Source organism: Arachis ipaensis, chromosome B04, assembly GCF_000816755.2.
Source record: "Arachis ipaensis cultivar K30076 chromosome B04, Araip1.1, whole genome shotgun sequence".
NCBI lineage: Eukaryota > Viridiplantae > Streptophyta > Magnoliopsida > Fabales > Fabaceae > Arachis > Arachis ipaensis.
The window spans coordinates 107,053,144-107,071,513 of record NC_029788.2 but is presented as its reverse complement, the minus strand read 5'-3'; the positions used below and the strand labels follow the sequence as shown (position 1 = coordinate 107,071,513).

At 36.8% G+C, this 18,370-nt stretch overlaps 2 protein-coding genes across 2 annotated transcripts; one reads left to right on the top strand and one right to left on the bottom strand.

The window, feature by feature from the left end:
* On the bottom strand, positions 430–9,198 carry LOC107636884. Its single transcript, XM_021122535.1, has 5 exons — positions 9,166–9,198; positions 7,345–7,966; positions 2,372–2,477; positions 2,158–2,290; positions 430–632 (listed from the first exon to the last, which is right to left on the bottom strand). The coding sequence occupies exons 1-5, from the start codon at positions 9,196–9,198 to the stop codon at positions 609–611; spliced, it is 918 nt and encodes a 305-aa protein (XP_020978194.1). The 3' UTR covers positions 430–608.
* On the top strand, positions 9,181–13,503 carry LOC107637973 (guanine nucleotide-binding protein G(s) subunit alpha isoforms XLas-like). Its single transcript, XM_016341187.2, has 2 exons — positions 9,181–9,583; positions 10,571–13,503. The coding sequence occupies exon 2, from the start codon at positions 11,148–11,150 to the stop codon at positions 11,928–11,930; it is 783 nt and encodes a 260-aa protein (XP_016196673.1). The 5' UTR covers positions 9,181–9,583; positions 10,571–11,147; the 3' UTR covers positions 11,931–13,503.

The following is an 18,370-nucleotide window of genomic DNA, read 5'->3' as shown; positions in this document are numbered from 1 at the left end:
AAATCAACAAGAGGATGATAAGGAAACCAAAGTGTGGGATCCGGGCATACATGTCTACAACCAACAATTTTGGCTCCCAATTGCTTGCTTAAGGATGTTTGAGAGCTTAATGTACTTCGTTTAGGATCCCGGAGGATTTTGGGAGAGCAAGCATGGTTAGCAACTCAAGGATGGATGGAAGCACAAGGCTCCTTGATGTGAGCTCCAACTAAATGTCCAACTTGAGGATTTTAAACCAAAGTGCTAGGTGGGAGACACCCCACCATGGTAATTGTAACACCCTCACTACCAGAATGTCACGCTTCCGGCTGCGCCACTCTGATAGCAAGAAGTATTACGACTACTTTATATACTTAATATTAAAATAGGAGCCTATGACCCGACACCGTATCGCTGATTTTTTGAAAACCGGAAATAAATATTTTACCTTAAAAAAATAAACAGGCATAGATTCATATACAATACTTCTTACATATTAGCTTATAATGTAATTTACATATAAAACATACAACTCCTATCCCTCTTATAAAATTGTAATAACAAAGACGAGGGAAGAAAAATTATCTAATTAATACAATATCATATAAACCAAAACGCAATATAACTCTTCATAATACTTCTTCATCCGGTTCCTGAAAAGGTAAAGCTGTAGGGGGGTGAGAACCTAACCACACGGTCTCACCACGGAGTTTCAGAATTGTCATAAGAAGATACTTAATAAGAAAACTATTTTCAAGCTCAGTGATTATCATTGCCTTATGAATCCCTTAAAAAACCAATAACTAATCGTTCAAAACCTTTTCAATGAAACAATGTTTAACCTTTCAGAAATCCAAAACCTTTCTTTTCTTATAAGAAAATCTCAATCAGAAACCAACCACGCGATCAATCAACACAATCATCAATTCAGCACCAAAGTTCATTATCAAATGTAGCACACCAGGACAAACACAGGCAAGACAGATAAGGAAAGCACAAGTTTAGGTAGCAGTTACAGCAAATAGTTCCGGTAGCAGTTAAGAAAAGTTTAACAATTAGTCAAACCAAAACAGAATTCAAACCCAAGCAAAGCATACAAATGTATATGATGCATGCCTGTCCTATGGCTAATGAGCTCATCTATCGGTTACCCAGCCAACCCGACAAGTCCGAAAACCTTAGACTGTCCCCCATCGCGCATCCCCATGAGTCTATGCATAGCTTTTTCTCATATTCAAATATCAATTGCTCAATGGGGGTACCATTCCTGGGAATTTATACGTGCCCGGTCATCCTCACGGCATAGGGTCAACAAAGTATCGAATCTCAACCTGGAGCAAGTGGTGGCAAGCCACTGCATCTACCCAGGGAAACTCGTGTCTCAGATAAATCAAATTCATAAGCCACATGAATAATTCAAAGATCATATCTCAACATTCTCAATCTATATCTCAATATTCTCAACATCATCATCATTCATCAATCCATATCTCGTTTCCAAATTCATTCAAAAACCATACTTCAAAGAAAACCTCATTATCTTTCTTTCCATTCCGTTCATTATAAATCAATCTCAAAACATATAATGTTTAAAAACAAATCTTTTTAAATAATTACTTCGAATGAAACTTCTATTTTTATAAAATTTCAGCAGTATTTCCTCTAAAACTCGAACTCTGCCACCCTTTTCGGGTCCCTTCCAAACATTTCTCAAACCCTTCTCAACCATTTTCAAGTCTCAATCATTTTCTAAATTTCAATTAGTTCCAATATCAAATTATTTTCAAATTGAACCAATTCCAATAATAAAACTCTTTTTAAAATTAAACCAGCTCAAATACTAAATCATTTGTAAAATCATACTAACTCAAAATCAAACCGCTTCCAGAATTAATTTATTTTCATATCTCAAATTATTTTCAAAATCGATTCATTTACATTACCAAATAAACTCCAAAACCAAGAAAATTCACTTTTCATAATAATCAAGTAAATAATATTTCAAACCGATTTCTTATCAACAACCATACACCACTCACGCAATCAAGCAACCAATAATTCAGTCTAACAAACAATCACATCCACAAGACAAATATAATCACAGAAGTATATCTTTTTGCATTAATATCTATTTATAACAACTCTGTAATATAAAATAGATTTTAAGAAAAACCCTACCTCAATTAGTCGAAACCCACAAAGCCAAAAGCGACTAAAAATCCTTTTCTCTTGGCCCAAATTCAATGACATCGAATCCAACCATTTTCCGTAGCAGTGACAGCCATAGAAGCACCGTACACAATAGTCAACCCTAAAACATTAACGTCGCAAAATCCTCAATAAATTATAACAAATCACTAACAGCGAGAGTTCTGAAACAAGAAAAACTCACCGAATTAAGAAGGAAACAAAGGTTGGAGCTGTTGCAAATCCAACGGCCATTACCGGCAAGAAGGAACCTGACAAAAATAATGGAAAGTGAAGGTGATGCAGAATAGCTATGATGGTTGATCCGATTAGCACCGAGAGCGGCGTCAGTAATCCCGACAACACTGACCATGGTTACAGTAAAATGGAGAATTCAAACCCAATGGAATTGAAAACATAATTGAATTCAATGGAACTAAAAACAGAGACCGCTTACGATAAAAGAACGAAGCAACAGCAATAGGAGAGGCTGCCCCCTTCTCTCCAGTCCGTGATTCCAGCGACCAGAGGCACGACGGTTGTTCCCCAGTGACAATCGATGGCGGCGGCTGAAGCTTCATCGACGGTGACTTGGCAGTGGCTTGAACGGCGACGGCGAGGCACGAATGGCAGCGACTGGGCAACACTGGCTCTGACGGCGCACGGGTCTCCTTCCTACTCCTCTCTTTAATCGCGTCACTCCCTCTTTCCACGGCAGTGGCACAGCAGTAGTGACGAGCTTCAGCGGCGGCGAATCACTGGCGACGGAGGTTTGGCAATGGTGAACGACTTCTCCTCCTCTGTGCGTGCTCTGCTCCTCCCTTCCACCAATCAGCGACGGCAACGCGGATAGGGTGCGGCGATGCAGATGGCTCTCTCTCTCTCTCTCTCTCAAATGCGTCGCTCTCTCTCCCCTTGGTTCTCTCCTGCGATGGTGGTGCGGCGCGATGGCAACAGAGCGGCGGTGCAGCAGTGATGACTGCACGCGGTCCCCTCCTTCTCGGTCTCCCTTTTACTCCCAGATCTCTTTCTCTCTGCCCTCACCATTTCTTTCTTTCTTCTTTTTTTTTCTTGCTTTCTACTGTTGCTGCCGTGTGTTTTATTAGAAAGGGGAAACAAGGGTGGCTAGGATTAGCTTAGAAGGAATTAGGGATTATTATTTCAATTAGTGTTTTATTTGGAAATTTAGAGTTAGGATAAAATTCATATGAGTAATATAACAATTTTATAAAATTAAGAGTAATAGGATAATTGAAAACCTGTTTTATCCTAACACTAGTATTTATTAAAAAAATACTATTTAATTTTCAACTCACAAATTATTTTCAAATAAATATTCTAATTTGATAATTAGAGATAATATAATTAATTTCCTTTATTCATTAAAATTAAAGTATTAAGGTTTCAAATCACAATTATTTAAATCAAACCATGTAAATTCTTATTATTCTACAATTCCTAAATTTTATAATTTAAATATGGAAATTATCCAATAATTATAAAATTAGATAAATTTTCTAATTTAATTATCAAAACTTGATTTAGTTAGCTTTAATAAAATAATTTCTAAAATTAAAATCTTTAATAAATAAATAAACTGAAATTGACTCATAACAAGATCTTTCAAAAATTTTGGGCTTACATCCTACGACCCACCTTATAAAAATTTTCGTCCTCAAAAATTAAAGTAATATACAAGATACTACATATTTTTAATGGTTTGCTTTTGAATATTTTAGAAAAGCAAAAAGTCTTGATATATATATAAATTTTCAAATACCGGTTAAGCCATAAGACTTATATATAAGAAAAGAGTGTGGTGTAAAGCAAAAATTACAAGATAGGCTCAAAACAAGGAGGTTACATGGTAACAACATTAAGGGCTTAACATAGGTCACCATCGCGACTCCCAACTGTACTTTATCACACAATTCATCTGAGAGTTCAAGAGTCAATTCAAAACTTTTTCAATTTAAAATAAAAACCCTAGAAATAGTCTGTAAGAGATGATGCATCTCACCAACAAAAGCTCAGTTTACGTCAAGGAGATACACAGATCACAAAGAAGTCAAGGTTAGAAACTATGATGTTGAAAATTTAAGAGATAATCAAGAATATGATCAAATCAAAGTATACATTAATAAGTATAATGCAAAAGAATCAAGTTACATAATTAGCTTAGTTCGAACCATAACTTTCAAGGTTCAAATCGCTCAAGACTTAAGAATCATACATCACACCAAAACAGGTTTAAGATCAAATTAATGAGAACAAGATTTCATGAAGAAGAACATAGTCAATAATAAAGATAGATATGTTTTAAAAGTCTCAGGTAGATCCTCAAGAATACAACTAAACAAGGTTATGGACGAATAATAAAATATGGTTAGAGAATGGTCAAATCATGGTTCAAAGAAGAAACCCGAGTCAAGGAACTTCCATGAGAATAGTAAAGAAGAAACAATATGCCAACCTAAGCAACATGAACAAGAATCATAAGTTGAAACCAAGCACGAAAAGTGAATTCTAGTAACCCCGAACCACGTGACTCGTATTACCTATTACTTATCAATTCCAATTCGCCTATAATTACCTATTAACTTTCCCGTTCACATAAATTATTAACATTAAGTTGGCCAGACTTAACATCAACAGATATGCAACGGTAAGCTAACAGTGTTAATTGATAGGCAATTATGTGCATAGAGCTCTAACTCTTGTTACTTGGATAAGACCTACAACATGACAGATACTCAGAGAATGCAGTGAAGCATAATCAGTCCATTCCCAAGGCTCTAATCAGGATGAACTGCTCTGATACCATAATGTAACACCCTCACTACCAGAATGTCACGCTTCCAGCTGCGCCACTCTGATAGCAAGAAGTATTACGACACACTTAATATTAAGATAGGAGCCAATGACCCGCACCGTATCGCTGATTTTTTGAAAACCAGAAATAAATATTTTACCTTAAAAAAAACAAACATGCATAGATTTATATACAAGACTTCTTACATATTAGCTTATAATGTAATTTACATATAAAACATACAACTCATATCCCTCTTATAAAATTGTAATAACAAAGACGAGGGAAGAAAAATTATCTTATTAATACAATATCATATAAACCAAAACGCAATATAACTCTTCATAATACTTCTTCATCCAGTTCCTGAAAAGCTAAAGCTGTAGGGGGTGAGAACCTAACCACACGGTCTCACCACGGAGATTCAAAATTTTCATAAGAAGATACTTAATAAGAAAACTATTTTCAAGCTCAGTGATTATCATTGGCTTATGAATCCCTTTAAAAACTAATAACTAATCGTTCAAAACATTTTCAATGAAACAATGTTTAACCTTTCAGAAATCCAAAACCTTTCTTTTCTTATAAGAAAATCACAATCAGAAACCAACCACGCGATCAACTAACACAGTCATCAATTCAGCACCAAAGTTCATTCTCAAATGTAGCACACAGAACAAACACAGGCAAGACAGACAAGAAAAGCACAAGTTTAGGTAGCAGTTACAGCAAATAGTTTAGGTAGCAGTTAAGAATAGTTTAACAATTAGGCAAACCAAAACAGAATTCAAACCCAAGCAAAGCATACAAATGTATATGATGCATGCCTGTCCTATGGCTAATGAGCTCATCTGTCGGTTATCCAGCCAACCCGCAAGTCCGAAAAGCTTAGACTGTCCCCGTCGCGCATCGCCAAGATTCTATGCATAGCTTTTCCTCATATTCAAATATCAATTGCTCAATGGGGGTACCATTCCCAGGAATTTATACATGCCCTGTCACCCTTACGACGTAGGGTCAACAGAGTATCGAATCTCAACCTGGAGAAAGTGGTGGCAAGCCACTGCATCTACCCCGGGAAAATCGTGTCTCAGATAAATCAAATTCATAAGCCACATGGATAATTCAAAGATCATATCTCAACATTCTCAATCCATATCTCAATATTCTCAACATTCTCAACATCATCATTATTCATCAGTCCATATCTCATTTCCAAATTCATTCAAAAACCATATTTCAAAGAAAAACCTCATTATCCTTCTTTCCATTCCGTTCATTATAAATCAATCTTAAAACATATAATGTTTAAAAACAAATATTTTTAAATAATTACTTCAAATGAAACTTCTATTTTTATAAAATTTCGGCAGCATTTCCTCTAAAACTCGAACTCTACCATCCTTTTCGAGTCCCATCCAAACATTTCTCAAACCCTTCTCAACCATTTCCAAGTCTCAATCATTTCCAAATTTCAACTAGTTCCAATATCAAATTATTTTCAAATCGAACCAATTCCAATAATTAAACACTTTTTAAAATTAAACCAGCTCAAATACTAAATCATTTGTAAAATCAGACTAACTCAAAATCGAACCGCTTCCAGAATCAATTTATTTTCATATCTCAAATTATTTTCAAAATCGATTCATTTATATTACCAAATAAACTCCAAAACCAAGAAAATTCACTTTTCATAATAATCAAGTAAATAACATTTCAAACCGATTTCTTATCAACAACCATACACCACTCACGCAATCAAGCAACCAATAATTCAGTCTAACAAACCATCACATTCATAAGACAAATATAATCACAGAACTATATCTTTTTGCATCAATATCTATTTATAACAACTCTGTAATATAAAATAGATTTTAAGAAAAACCCTACCTCAATTAGTCGAAACCCACAAAGCCAAAAGCAACTAAAAATCCTTTTCTCTTGGCCCAAATTCAACGACATCGAATCCGACCATTTTCTGTAGCAGTGACAGCCATAGAAGCGCTGTACACAATAGTAACTCAACCCTAAAACATTAACGTCACAAAATCCTCAATAAATTATAACAAATCGCTAACAGCGAGAGTTCTGAAACAAGAAAAACTCACCAAATTAAGAGGGAAACAAAAGTTGGAGCTGTTGCAAATCCAACGGCCATTACCGGCAAGAAGGAACCTGACAGAAATGATGGAAAGTGAAGGTGATTCAGAATAGCTATGGTGGTTAATCCTATCAGTACCGAGAGCGGCGTCAGTAATCCCGACAACAGTGACCATGGTTACAGTAAAATGGAGAATTCAAACTCAATGAAATCAAAAATAGAATTGAATTCAATAGAACTGAAAACAGAGACCGTTTACGATAAAAGAACGAAGCAGCAGCAATAGGAGAGGCAGCCCCCTTCTCTCCAGTCCGTGATTCCGACAACCAGAGGCACGACGGTTGTTCCCCAGTGAAAATCGATGGCGGCGGCTGAAGCTTCATCGACGGTGACTCGGCAGTGGCTTGAATGGCGACGGCGAGGCACGAACGGTGGCGACTGGGCGACACTGGCTCCGACGGCGCACGGGTCTCCTTCCTCCTCCTCTCTTTAATCGCGTCACTCCCTCTCTCCGCGGTGGTGGCACAGCAGCAGTGACGAGCTTTAGTGGCAGCGAGTTGCTGCGATGGAGGTTTGGCAGTGGTGAACGACTTCTCCTCCTCTGTGCGCACTCTGCTCCTCCCTTCCACCAATCGGCGACAGCAACGCGAATAGGGTCCGGCGGTGCAGACGGCAGTAGCTCCCTCTCTAGAAATGCGTCGCTCTCTCTCCCCTCGGTTCTCTCCTGCGATGGTGGTGCGGCGCGAAGGCAACGGAGCGGCGGCGCGGCAGTGACGACTGCTCCCAGTCCCCTCCTTCCCGGTCTCCCGTCCCTCCTCCCCCCAGATCTCTTCCTCTCTGGCCTCACCATTTCTTTCTTTCTTCTTTTTCTTTCTTGCTTTCTATTGTTGCTGCCGTATGTTTTATTAGAAAGGGGAAACAAGGGCAGCTAGGATTAGCTTAGAAGGAATTAGGGATTATTGTTTCAATTAGGGTTTTATTTGGAAATTTAGAGTTAAGGTAAAATTCATATGAGTAATATAACAATTTTATAAAATTAAGAGTAATAGAATAATTGAAAACCTATTTTAACCCAACACTAGTATTTATTAAAAAAATACTATTTAATTTTCAACTTACAAATTATTTTCAAATAAATATTCTAATTCGATAATTAGAGATAATATAATTAATTTTCTTTATTCATAAAAATTAAAGTATTAAGTTTTCAAATCACAATTATTTAAATCAAACCATGTAAATTCTTATTATTCTACAATTCCTAAATTTTATAATTTAAATATGGAAATTATCCAATAATTATAAAATTAGATAAAATTTCTAATTTAATTATCAAAACTTGATTTAGTTAGCTTTAATAAAATAATTTCTAAAATTAAAATCTTTAATAAATAAATAAACTGAAGTTGACTCATAACAAGATCTTTCAAAAGTTTTGGGTCTTACAGTAATATCCTTCTAACTTTCTCTCTTTTAGTTTTTATCCATTGAATAATTGGTTATTTTGCTTGGTTGGTTAGTTTCATTTTGATGTTTGTTAGGTAATTTTTGTGGAATAATATGTTTTTGAAGTTTTTTAATGTTTTGGGACTTGAAAACTTGTTTTGGATGTCATCATTGGTGCCTTAGAGGCATAATTTTTGTTGCAGGAACAGAGTCCTGTGCGTACGCACAGCATCGTGCGTGCGCACACGCCCCTTATTTTTTGTTCCTTATGCGTACGCAGAGCCTTGTGCGTATGCACACCCCCTTAACATCCACTATGTCCACAGCACTCGCACGGCTTGTGCGTGTGTACACCACCCTCTTTTCTCCCTGTGCATCCGCACATCATGCATACGTACGCACATTTCACCCTATTCTTCTTTTAAAAAAAAAAGTAAAGTCCCTGTGCGTGTGTACAGCCTCGTGCGCACGCACCTCATTTAGCAACACTTCTGTTCATGGCGCCCGCACAACTTGTGTGTGGGAACAATCTCTCTTTTCCCTTCTGTGCACACGCACACTTTTCTGTGCGCACGCACAGGTCCTACTACTCATTCTGTTCGCAGCGCCCGCACGCGACTGTGCGCGCTCATACCTCGTCCTTTTTCCCTTGTGTGCGTCGGCACATAGCCTTGTGGCACTTTTTGAATGATAATTCGAAAAAGAGACCCCTCTCGCGCTTCACTTTCTTCCAAACCCTTTCTTCTTCCTCTTCTCTGCAGCAACACCACCACTCAACCCAAACCACCACTACAGCCACCACCTGCGTCCGACCGCCACGCCACCACCGGCGACCACCGTCGCGCCCTCTCTCTATCTCCCTTCTTCTCTTTTTTCTCCATTTTCCCATCTCCTTCCCCTCTGTACGCGACAGCAACCCCAGTCTCCGCACCAGCCGGCCCTAATCTGCGTTCTTCAGCGCCGGCGAGCAACCACCCGCAGCGGCAGATTTCTGTGTCGCTGCGACTCCGCCTCGCTCCTCTTCCTTCCTCCTCCCTTCTTCTACATCGCAGGTTCCATTCCCTTCCCCCCTACATGTCCTGCTTCTTTCTTTTCTTTATTTTCACTGCTTTTAAATTCTGTTTTAATGATTAGGAGGCCCTAGGTTAGATGATTTCTATGTTTTGGATTGAACATTGTTGTTGGCTGATTGTTTTAAATTTTTTCTGGGTTGCTTCAAGCTTGAAAATGAACTGTGAATGCTGCCTGAAATTCCTGCACACAACCTGCATGATTTATTGCCTGAATGAGTGTTTTTTATTTGATTCCCTTGTCTGATCAACATAGGCTTTGAATTTTGTTTACATTTGGCATTTTAATTCATACTTGTACAATTTTCGGTAATTTTGGATGATGGATAAGATGAATTTTGATTATGCATTTCATGCTATTTTTTCTTGAACACCAAACTGAACTTGAAATTGCAGCTGTGATCATTTTGTTTGGTGCATTATAAGTGCATATCATGTTGTGTTAGTGGATTGACTGAACATCCTATTCATGTGATTTTGAACATAAATGATCACATATATAGCCAATTGTTCCTTTGGAGTTTTTGAGCAATTCAAATTGAACTTTTTCAACTTATTGCTTTGTGAACAAGTGCTGTATGTGTTTGATTATTTTCCACTTTTAACATGAATAAGTGAGCTTATCATTGACAGGTTGATTATTCTCTTGGTGCTGAATTTTGATTGAATCTTACACTGTAAATGCACAATTAGGCAATAATCAATCTCTCTTGATTCAATTCACTTGCATTGATTATACCTAAGTTGTTTTTGCTTTGATTTTCAATTATTCCTTTATATGTTACTTAGGTTGCTTGATGTGGAAAACTTCATTTCTTTTTGAGCATTTAACTATTTCTGATTATGTTTTCCTCAATTAAGTGTCTACTTATCTTATTGGCTCTAATTTGAATTGTTTGATTATACCCTCTTTGTTTTGTGATTTTTATATGTTTCTCCTAAGTTGTATTCTGTTTTTGTCTTTTGCAGGATGCGTCGCAAGGGTAAGGAGAAAGCCAACCCCTTGGCTCCTTTCCCTGCACGTCCGAGCACTCAGCCGGATACTTTCATCAATGAAACGGCCCAAGAACAATACAGAAAATTAGAAAAGAAAGCCTTCCACTATGAAAGGAAGCTCAATGTACCGAATAAATATGCGGAACTCATTCATAACCGACTTGATTTCTACTAGTGGAAGTTCGTAGAATTTGACCCGGTGGAAATTAATGAACACCAGGTCAAAGAATTCTATGGAAATCTGCTGAAGAGGGAGGCCACCACTGTTTTTCTGAGAGGTGTCACCCTAGACACCTCTGATCATGCTTTAGAGGCCCTCTTACAGATTCTGCATATTTCTTTGGCCAATGATGCTTACCCTAAAATAGTGATGGACTTGACATCGGGCAAGCTTTTATTGGACGTGGTTCTGAAGAAGATTGGCCTACCTGAGGCCCGCTGGGAATACAACAGAGGAGAGAACGCAATCCTGCAAAGCATAGCGTGCTCTGACTTACATCCTGAGGCAAGGATCTGGCAGTAGATCATTGTCGATTACATCCTACCGAGCATGCATGCCACTCATATTCGCGTCCATGTGGCCGTTCTTCTTTGGGCTATTCTGGAGGGGAAGAGGATTTCTGTTCTTCCCCTTATCAGAGATTCGATGTGGAAGATGACCCAGATGCAGAAGTATAACATTCCCTTCCCTTCGATGATCAGCAGATTGGCTACTTTATCTGGGATGGAGAGACGCCCGATAGACCGGACGTCTGTCTTCCTGAGCAACCAGCCATACCTGCCATACGGGGAGTATGATGGACCGCCACCACAGAAGAAGAGGAAGACCACTGAGCCACCATCATCAGCAGAGTCTTCAGCACCTCCTGCACCTTCCGAACCCACACCCCTACTTCAGACACCTTATGAGCTGGGTCGGGAGATTCTTCAGGCCATCCACCGCTTCGAGCGCCGCAACGCTCGCCGCTTTCAGTGGATTGTGGCAAAGTTTGAGGGTAGAGACCCTGGGCTACCTCCTCCGGATACACCAGAGCCCGAGCCTGAGACTGAGCCTGCAGCTGCGAAGCCGGCAGTCGAGCCAGCAGCTGAAGCTGGCCAGGCAGTTGAGCCCACTGAGCAGAGAGCCGAGGATAGGGCTGAGGAGGCAATAATTCAGAGAGTTGAGGAGCCGATAGCTGGAGTTGAGCCGATAGTAGAGGTAGCAGCAGAGCCAACTAACCATGCCGCTCAGGAGCTGGCAGCTGAGACCACCACAGAGCCGACCCGTGCTATCATTGTTTATCAGCGTCATCAGCACCTACCACCATCAGCTGGTGGAGATTCTCTGAGTTAACCACCCCCGGTCCAATTTTTTGGCACGGAGGACCATGCATCATTTAAGTGTGGGGGAGGATCTACGATTTTTTGGGTGTAAATATTCTCTCCTCAACACTTGTTATTTAGTTTATTTTGAATTTTATTATGCTTTTGGTGAATATTTCTGGTACTTTGACTTATGCACTACATTTTAGTACTTTTTGTATATATATTAGTCGTTTCTAGTTATCTTTAGTATTGCACTTCTATTTTGGTATATATAGAGATATTGCACTCTATTTTGTTTGGTATATAGTATAGATATTGGTTGCGATTGGATGATGTATGTGAATAGCATATGCTTAGTTCATTTTGATCCTAATTGTTCATGTTAATTTTTTTGTTGTTGAAAATTAGGAGAAGAACTAGGAAATGTTGAAAAAAATTTGCATCCATCACAACATGCATACATATAGGAAATAATTTTGGTGAAAAACAATAAAGATTTTTCCAAGAACTTTTGTTATAGGGCATTCTATTGAATTGATTTGGAAAATTGTTTTTTAAACCTGCTTGAATGATTTTTTTTATGGAAGATAGAAAAGGAAAGAACAAATACCTTGTGAGCTTTGAGCTATATTGAGTGGTTACACATTTTAACCACTAAATTTGTTCATTGTGTGTTATACCTCTTCTATGATTGTGATCTTGGTTTTGCTTGATTCTTTATTTCCAATAATTGATGTTTTAAATGCATTAAGCATGATTGATGCCATCTTTGATAAAAGCTTACTTTACCCATATGGCCTACCCTTTTACATTTACCATTGTTAACCCCTTTGAGCTTTATTTACCCCATTGTTCTTGATATTAGCACATTACAACCTTAAGCAGAAAATCATGATTTACCTTGATTTGTATCCTTGATTAGCTTAGGTTAAGAAGTGTGTTATATTTAAGTGTGGAAAAATTTTGGAAAACATTGGTAGTGAATGAAAATGTTTAATTAGGGTGCTTCCTTGAAAATTTTGAAAAATGGGAACACTCATGTATGAACTATATAACCATATGCATTTACTTTTACTTTCAAAAAAAAAATCATCAACAAAGGGGACAAAAGTTGCCCCAAAAAAAAAAGAGAATGAATAAGGAATGCATATGTGGTGTGAATGAAAAAGCATACATAAGTGTTTGTGGAAAAGTATGATGGAAGGTTAGGATTGCATATTTTTGTTATTGGATTGATAAAGGTTGAGTTGGATACTTAAACTAATCAAGGATTCAAATCAATTTAGTCCACTTAGCCATATCTATCTTACCTTAGCCCTAACCTCATTACAACTCATGATAATTGCATTCGGGCATTACTTGTTTGTTAATTGTTAGATGAAGAGCGAAACCTTAAGAGCATGATTAGGAGGAGACTTGAGTGATTAAACCCTTAGACACCGAGTGATTAGAGTATATACACACCTAGTGAGGGTTCAATTACTCAACTCTATGTTCCCATCTCTTTTGTCATGAATTCTTGCAAGTTGCTTCATTTTGATGAGTTGAATCAATTCTCTAGATTTTGGTTGCATTGGATTATTTCTTTGCTTAGCCCTATTGGTCTATACTCTTGCTTGGGAATATAATTGTTTGTTTTCACCAATTTCATAGGAAACTATAGTATAGATAAGTATAGATAGTATATATTATACTTGCATGCATATAGATAGTTGCATTTAATAAGTTGATTACCCCTTTTTATCATTCTCCTTGTTAGTTTAGCATGAGGACATGCTATTGTTTAAGTGTGGGGGAATTGATGAGTCCATATTTGCTGAGATATTTTGACTTGATTTGGATGGATTTCATCACATAAACCTACACTTAAGCACCAAAATAGCATACTTTTGTGATTTCTCCCTAATTTGGACTTAAATGTGAAAACATGTGATTTTGTGCTTAAATTAGTGATTTAATTCCACTTTTATGTCATTCGATGCCGTGATATGTTTTGTGAGTGATTTCAGGTCTTTTAGGCAAGAATGGGTTGATGGAAAGTGGAAGGAAGCATGTACAAGAGAGAACACTTGAAGAAAACAAAGGAGAAGCACTCACTGACGTGTGCGTGCGCACAACTACCTGTGCCTACGCACAGGAACCAAATTCAGCAGAGTGTGCGTACGCACAGGACCCTGCACATGGTTTCATTAATGAAACACGTGATCCGCGATTTTGGGGGCCTTTGGCCCAATTTCGGAAGGCTTGAAGGCTGAATTGAAGTGCTATATGAAGGGGATATCAACACTTATGAAGACATGAGGACTTAGAACTTTATTTTTACATTTTTTCATATAGTAGGAGTAGGAGTAGTGTAGATTAGGGAGAGCTCTCTTAGGTTTTTAATTAGGGTTTATTGTAGCATTTTATAGCAAGCTTTGATTCTGGATTTTTGCTCCTCATTTGTAAGTACTCTTAAATTTCCTCTTTAATTTCACTACTTTTGCCTTTATTTTCTTATGGTTCAAGTACTTTGTTAATATATGCATTTTTGAGTTCTTGAAATTTTGATTGATGAATTTCATGTTTTATGCTTTATATATGCTTGATTGCTTGTTTATAGTTGGTTTTGTGAATATTTTGGTTATAGCTTTTATTTGTCTTTGCAATTTTTCATGTTTTACTTTTATGCTCATAAGGTGTAACAGCTCAGACCACCTGCTAGCACGATATTGTCCGCTTTGGTATACAAGGCATCACGGTTTTGCCTTTGACGATAAGGATGATAGCCGAAGCCCCCACACTCACTCGTCAAAACGCGTCATGCAAGGGAGAGGTATTCACACCCTTATAAGGCATGCTTCGTTCCCCTCCCCAACCGATGTGGGACCTTACAATCCACCCCCCTAAGGGAGTCCAGCGCCCTCGTTAGCACATCGATCCGGGCTCCAGCTCTGATACCATTTATAACAGCCCAGACCACCCGCTAGTACGATATTGTCCGCTTTGGCACACAAGGCCTCACAGTTTTGCCTTTGACGATAGGGATGATAGCTGAAACCCCCCACACTCACTTGTCAAAATGCGTCAAGCTAGGGAGAGGTATCCACACCCTTATAAGGCATGCTTCGTTCCCCTCCCCAACCGATGTGGGACCTTACAATCGGTTTTGCCTTTGACGATAGGGATGATAGCCGAAATCCCCCACACTCACTCGTCAAAACGCGTCATACTAGGGAGAGGTATCTACACCCTTATAAGGCATGTTTCGTTCTCCTCCCCAACCAATGTGGGACCTTACACAAGGTGTTTGGGAAAATGCCAATTATGAGTTTTGAGTAGATTTTTCACACCTTGGCTTGGGGTTTGAGTTCCTAGGATACTAGAGTCATAATGTCCGACATTTAGTGGTAATTCTTGGGTAGTTAGTTGACTCTTGTTTTCATTAACGCTAGCTTTTTATCAACTTGTTTGATAAATTAGCTAGGACTTATGGATTAAGATCAATTATGCTTGCTTGACTTACTCCTCGATGTTAGGGGTTGACGAAGTGAGATTGACTCATCATAGTTGCCATAGTTGTGGTTATAAAGATGATAGGATTCCTTAGATCCTCATTCCCAAGTCAAGGCTCTTTTATGCATATCTTAGCATTTTCACTAGTTTTGATCTTGTTTCCCTTTTTTCTTGCATTAATCTCAATTTTGATCATTTCTTTGTTCTTTCATTTGTTAAGTTCTTTTAATCTTTCGTTCTTTGATTTCAAAACCCCTTTTTTCCCACAACCGAAAGTGTGACACTTCAATTGCATCCTAGGGAGAACGACCCGAGGTTGAAATACTCTCGATCTCAGTTATTTTAATTTGAAATTAAGCTTTGATTGAGAATTGTTTGTTGCTCTAGGCTATACTTGCAACGAACCTATATTTTGTGAAATTCTAGATCGACAATAGTTCTCACATCAGCGGTGCGCGGATCTGGACGAGGAGGAAATGCAGCGGCAGCGGATTTGGACAAGAAGATGTAGCTGGCAGCGAATCTGGACGACGAGATGCGGCAGAAGGAGGGAGGAGGGAGGAAGGAGAATGGTCAATCATCAGTGGGTAGAAAAGGAGAGGGAGAGAAAATGAATTAGAGTTAAGGATAAATATGTTATTTTTCAAATTAATAAGGGGTAAAAAAGTAAAAAATTATGTCTAATTGATTGTATCTCTGTGTCTCAATATTTTGGAAGTATACTAAATACATGTATTTTGTGTATATTTGTGTACTAACGTGTCCATCAAAGATTTGTGTCTCAACAAACAAACACAGGACATGTTCTAGTGTATCCATGTCTCTATGTCTGTGTCTTTGAAACCAAATGATGCCTTAGTGATTTAGTCCTCTTTATTCAACTTTGTGCATTGTCCATCCAGTTTTTTTTAAAAAATAGCCATTTATGTTTCTAAAATGATTTAGGACTAAGAAGTTCTTGAAAGACTTGCTTATTATGTGATTGATACATCTGATATGATAGAGTCCTTGAGCAATTAAATGGGTAAGAAGATTCTATATACCTGTCTTTCTTTCTTATTTGTTTATGAAAGAATTGTATGCTAATTTTTTTTGTCTATATATTGTGTTTCAATTTTTTTCATTTGAGGGATATAATTTTGGCTTTAAAGATTTTGGATTATCATATTATTTAATTGATTTCAATGCTTATTACAAAGAAATTTACATCATAATCTTTCATGATTTTGGATTTAAAAAAAATGCCTAAGCTATCTCTCCCATATCCTTTTTTCACTTGCTCACTTATTGATTTATTTTACAGTTTAAATTATAGTTGTTAATTTCTAATAACTTATGATAGTTGTATGCACTCTTTTCTCATAGCCATGCTAATTGACATAGAAATATATAATATGCAACAGATTTTGTAATTGACACTCTTCAAATTAAAATGAAAGTTGTAAATAGTTATCCTTTATTCGGTTTCTTTTTGCTTATATGCATTGTATTTTATGTGTGGTGGCTACTTTTTATCAGTGCTATTATATTAACAAGTTATACAATAGCATAATAATTGCTTATAGTTGTAATAATGTAACATGATCTTGGCTAATGAAAATTTGTTGAAGTAAATAAGTTACTTGTAATTATTATTCATTACTTACAAATATCGTAAATAGGAACAAACAGGGTTTGCTTCTTAAGTCTTTCAATACAGCCACTACTTCTGCTCGTGGCATTCTTCTTTAGATTTTGAGTTCTAATTTTATTCTCCTATTTTTATTTTGTTATCTTTTATTTTATCCTGATTTGAATGATGTTTTAATTTGATTATAAAATTTGTCTTCTTTTTGTCAGATAATTGAAAGTAAGAGCTGAGGTGGTCTCTATAATGCCCTTAAGCCTTCTATACTTGGAACGGCTGCTTTACAGGTTATCAATTTTAATATAATCCTGTGATATGATGATTGTATATTTATATTATTATTGTGTATACTATATTTGTAGCTGCTAGGAAACTTAAATTTTGGGGTTGGAATGCATATATGGTGTTTGTCGATTTGCTAAACTGATAATGCCTTTAGCACATGTATCTTTAGCACATTAATCTATGTTATTTATCATCTTAGTTCCACCTTTTTTTTTCTATTTCTCTCTTGGATTTTTGTTTGCTTTGGAATTTATAATTTCTCTTCGTGTTATTGTTGGTGTGTTTACTATTTAAATATCTTTTTTTTAGTAGTTTAGTTGAACCATACATATCATGATATATTTTGCTAAGAGACATTTTGTCTATAACAATCTATAAAAATTAAAATTCTGCACTATCTGTTTCTTTGGATAATAGGTTTGGATTGGTAGCATTTGCTTTTTTCAGACTTGGATGCAGGAAAGTAGTAATCTTCAATTCTTTTGAACGATTTGTTATACAAGTGATATAACTGGAATTCCAAAAGAGTACTTTGAGAGACTTCTCAACTTCAATCCATTAGGAAGTAGTCTATATATACAGATTAAATTTGTTATATCGTTCATTTTCATTATAAATCTAATGAGAGATCAATGTTATTTCTAAAGTTTATAGAATATATAAGTACATTCTTGCCATATTAAATAATTGTTGACACGAGTATTGATGGTTTAGTTTGAATATAACCATTAATAAAATGGAATACCATGCTTTTATGTTTACTTTTAGTATGGCCAGTAACATTTTGATCAAGTTTCATTTTATTTAAATCTACTTATAGTCTATATAAGCTATAATCATGTGCTATGTAGCTATGCAATAAATTCCACTACTTTGTTTCTGTGCGTGTGTGCACTAAGTAATAAGACTTATATCTTATAGATGATTATATTAAGAAAATTATATTTTTTTTAATTTAATTGCCAAGTAGTTTTTTTATTATTTAACTCTCTTCTTGATTGACAATATGAATATTTAAAAATTTTAATTTATTTTAAAAAATTAAAAGTTTAATTCATCCT

Excerpts from the sequence above, each read along its gene's own strand:
- LOC107636884 (XM_021122535.1), bottom strand. The coding sequence starts at position 9,198 with ATGTGCCGACGCACACAAGGGAAAAAGGACGAG. Across the intron at positions 2,291-2,371 it reads TTTGTTTCCTTCTTAATTCG|GGTTGACTATTGTGTACGGT; the intron begins GTGAGTTTTTCT and ends TTAATGTTTTAG. Across the intron at positions 633-2,157 it reads GTGGGTTTCGACTAATTGAG|GAACCGGATGAAGAAGTATT; the intron begins GTAGGGTTTTTC and ends TTACCTTTTCAG.
- LOC107637973 (XM_016341187.2), top strand. The coding sequence starts at position 11,148 with ATGCATGCCACTCATATTCGCGTCCATGTGGCCGTTCTTCTTTGGGCT.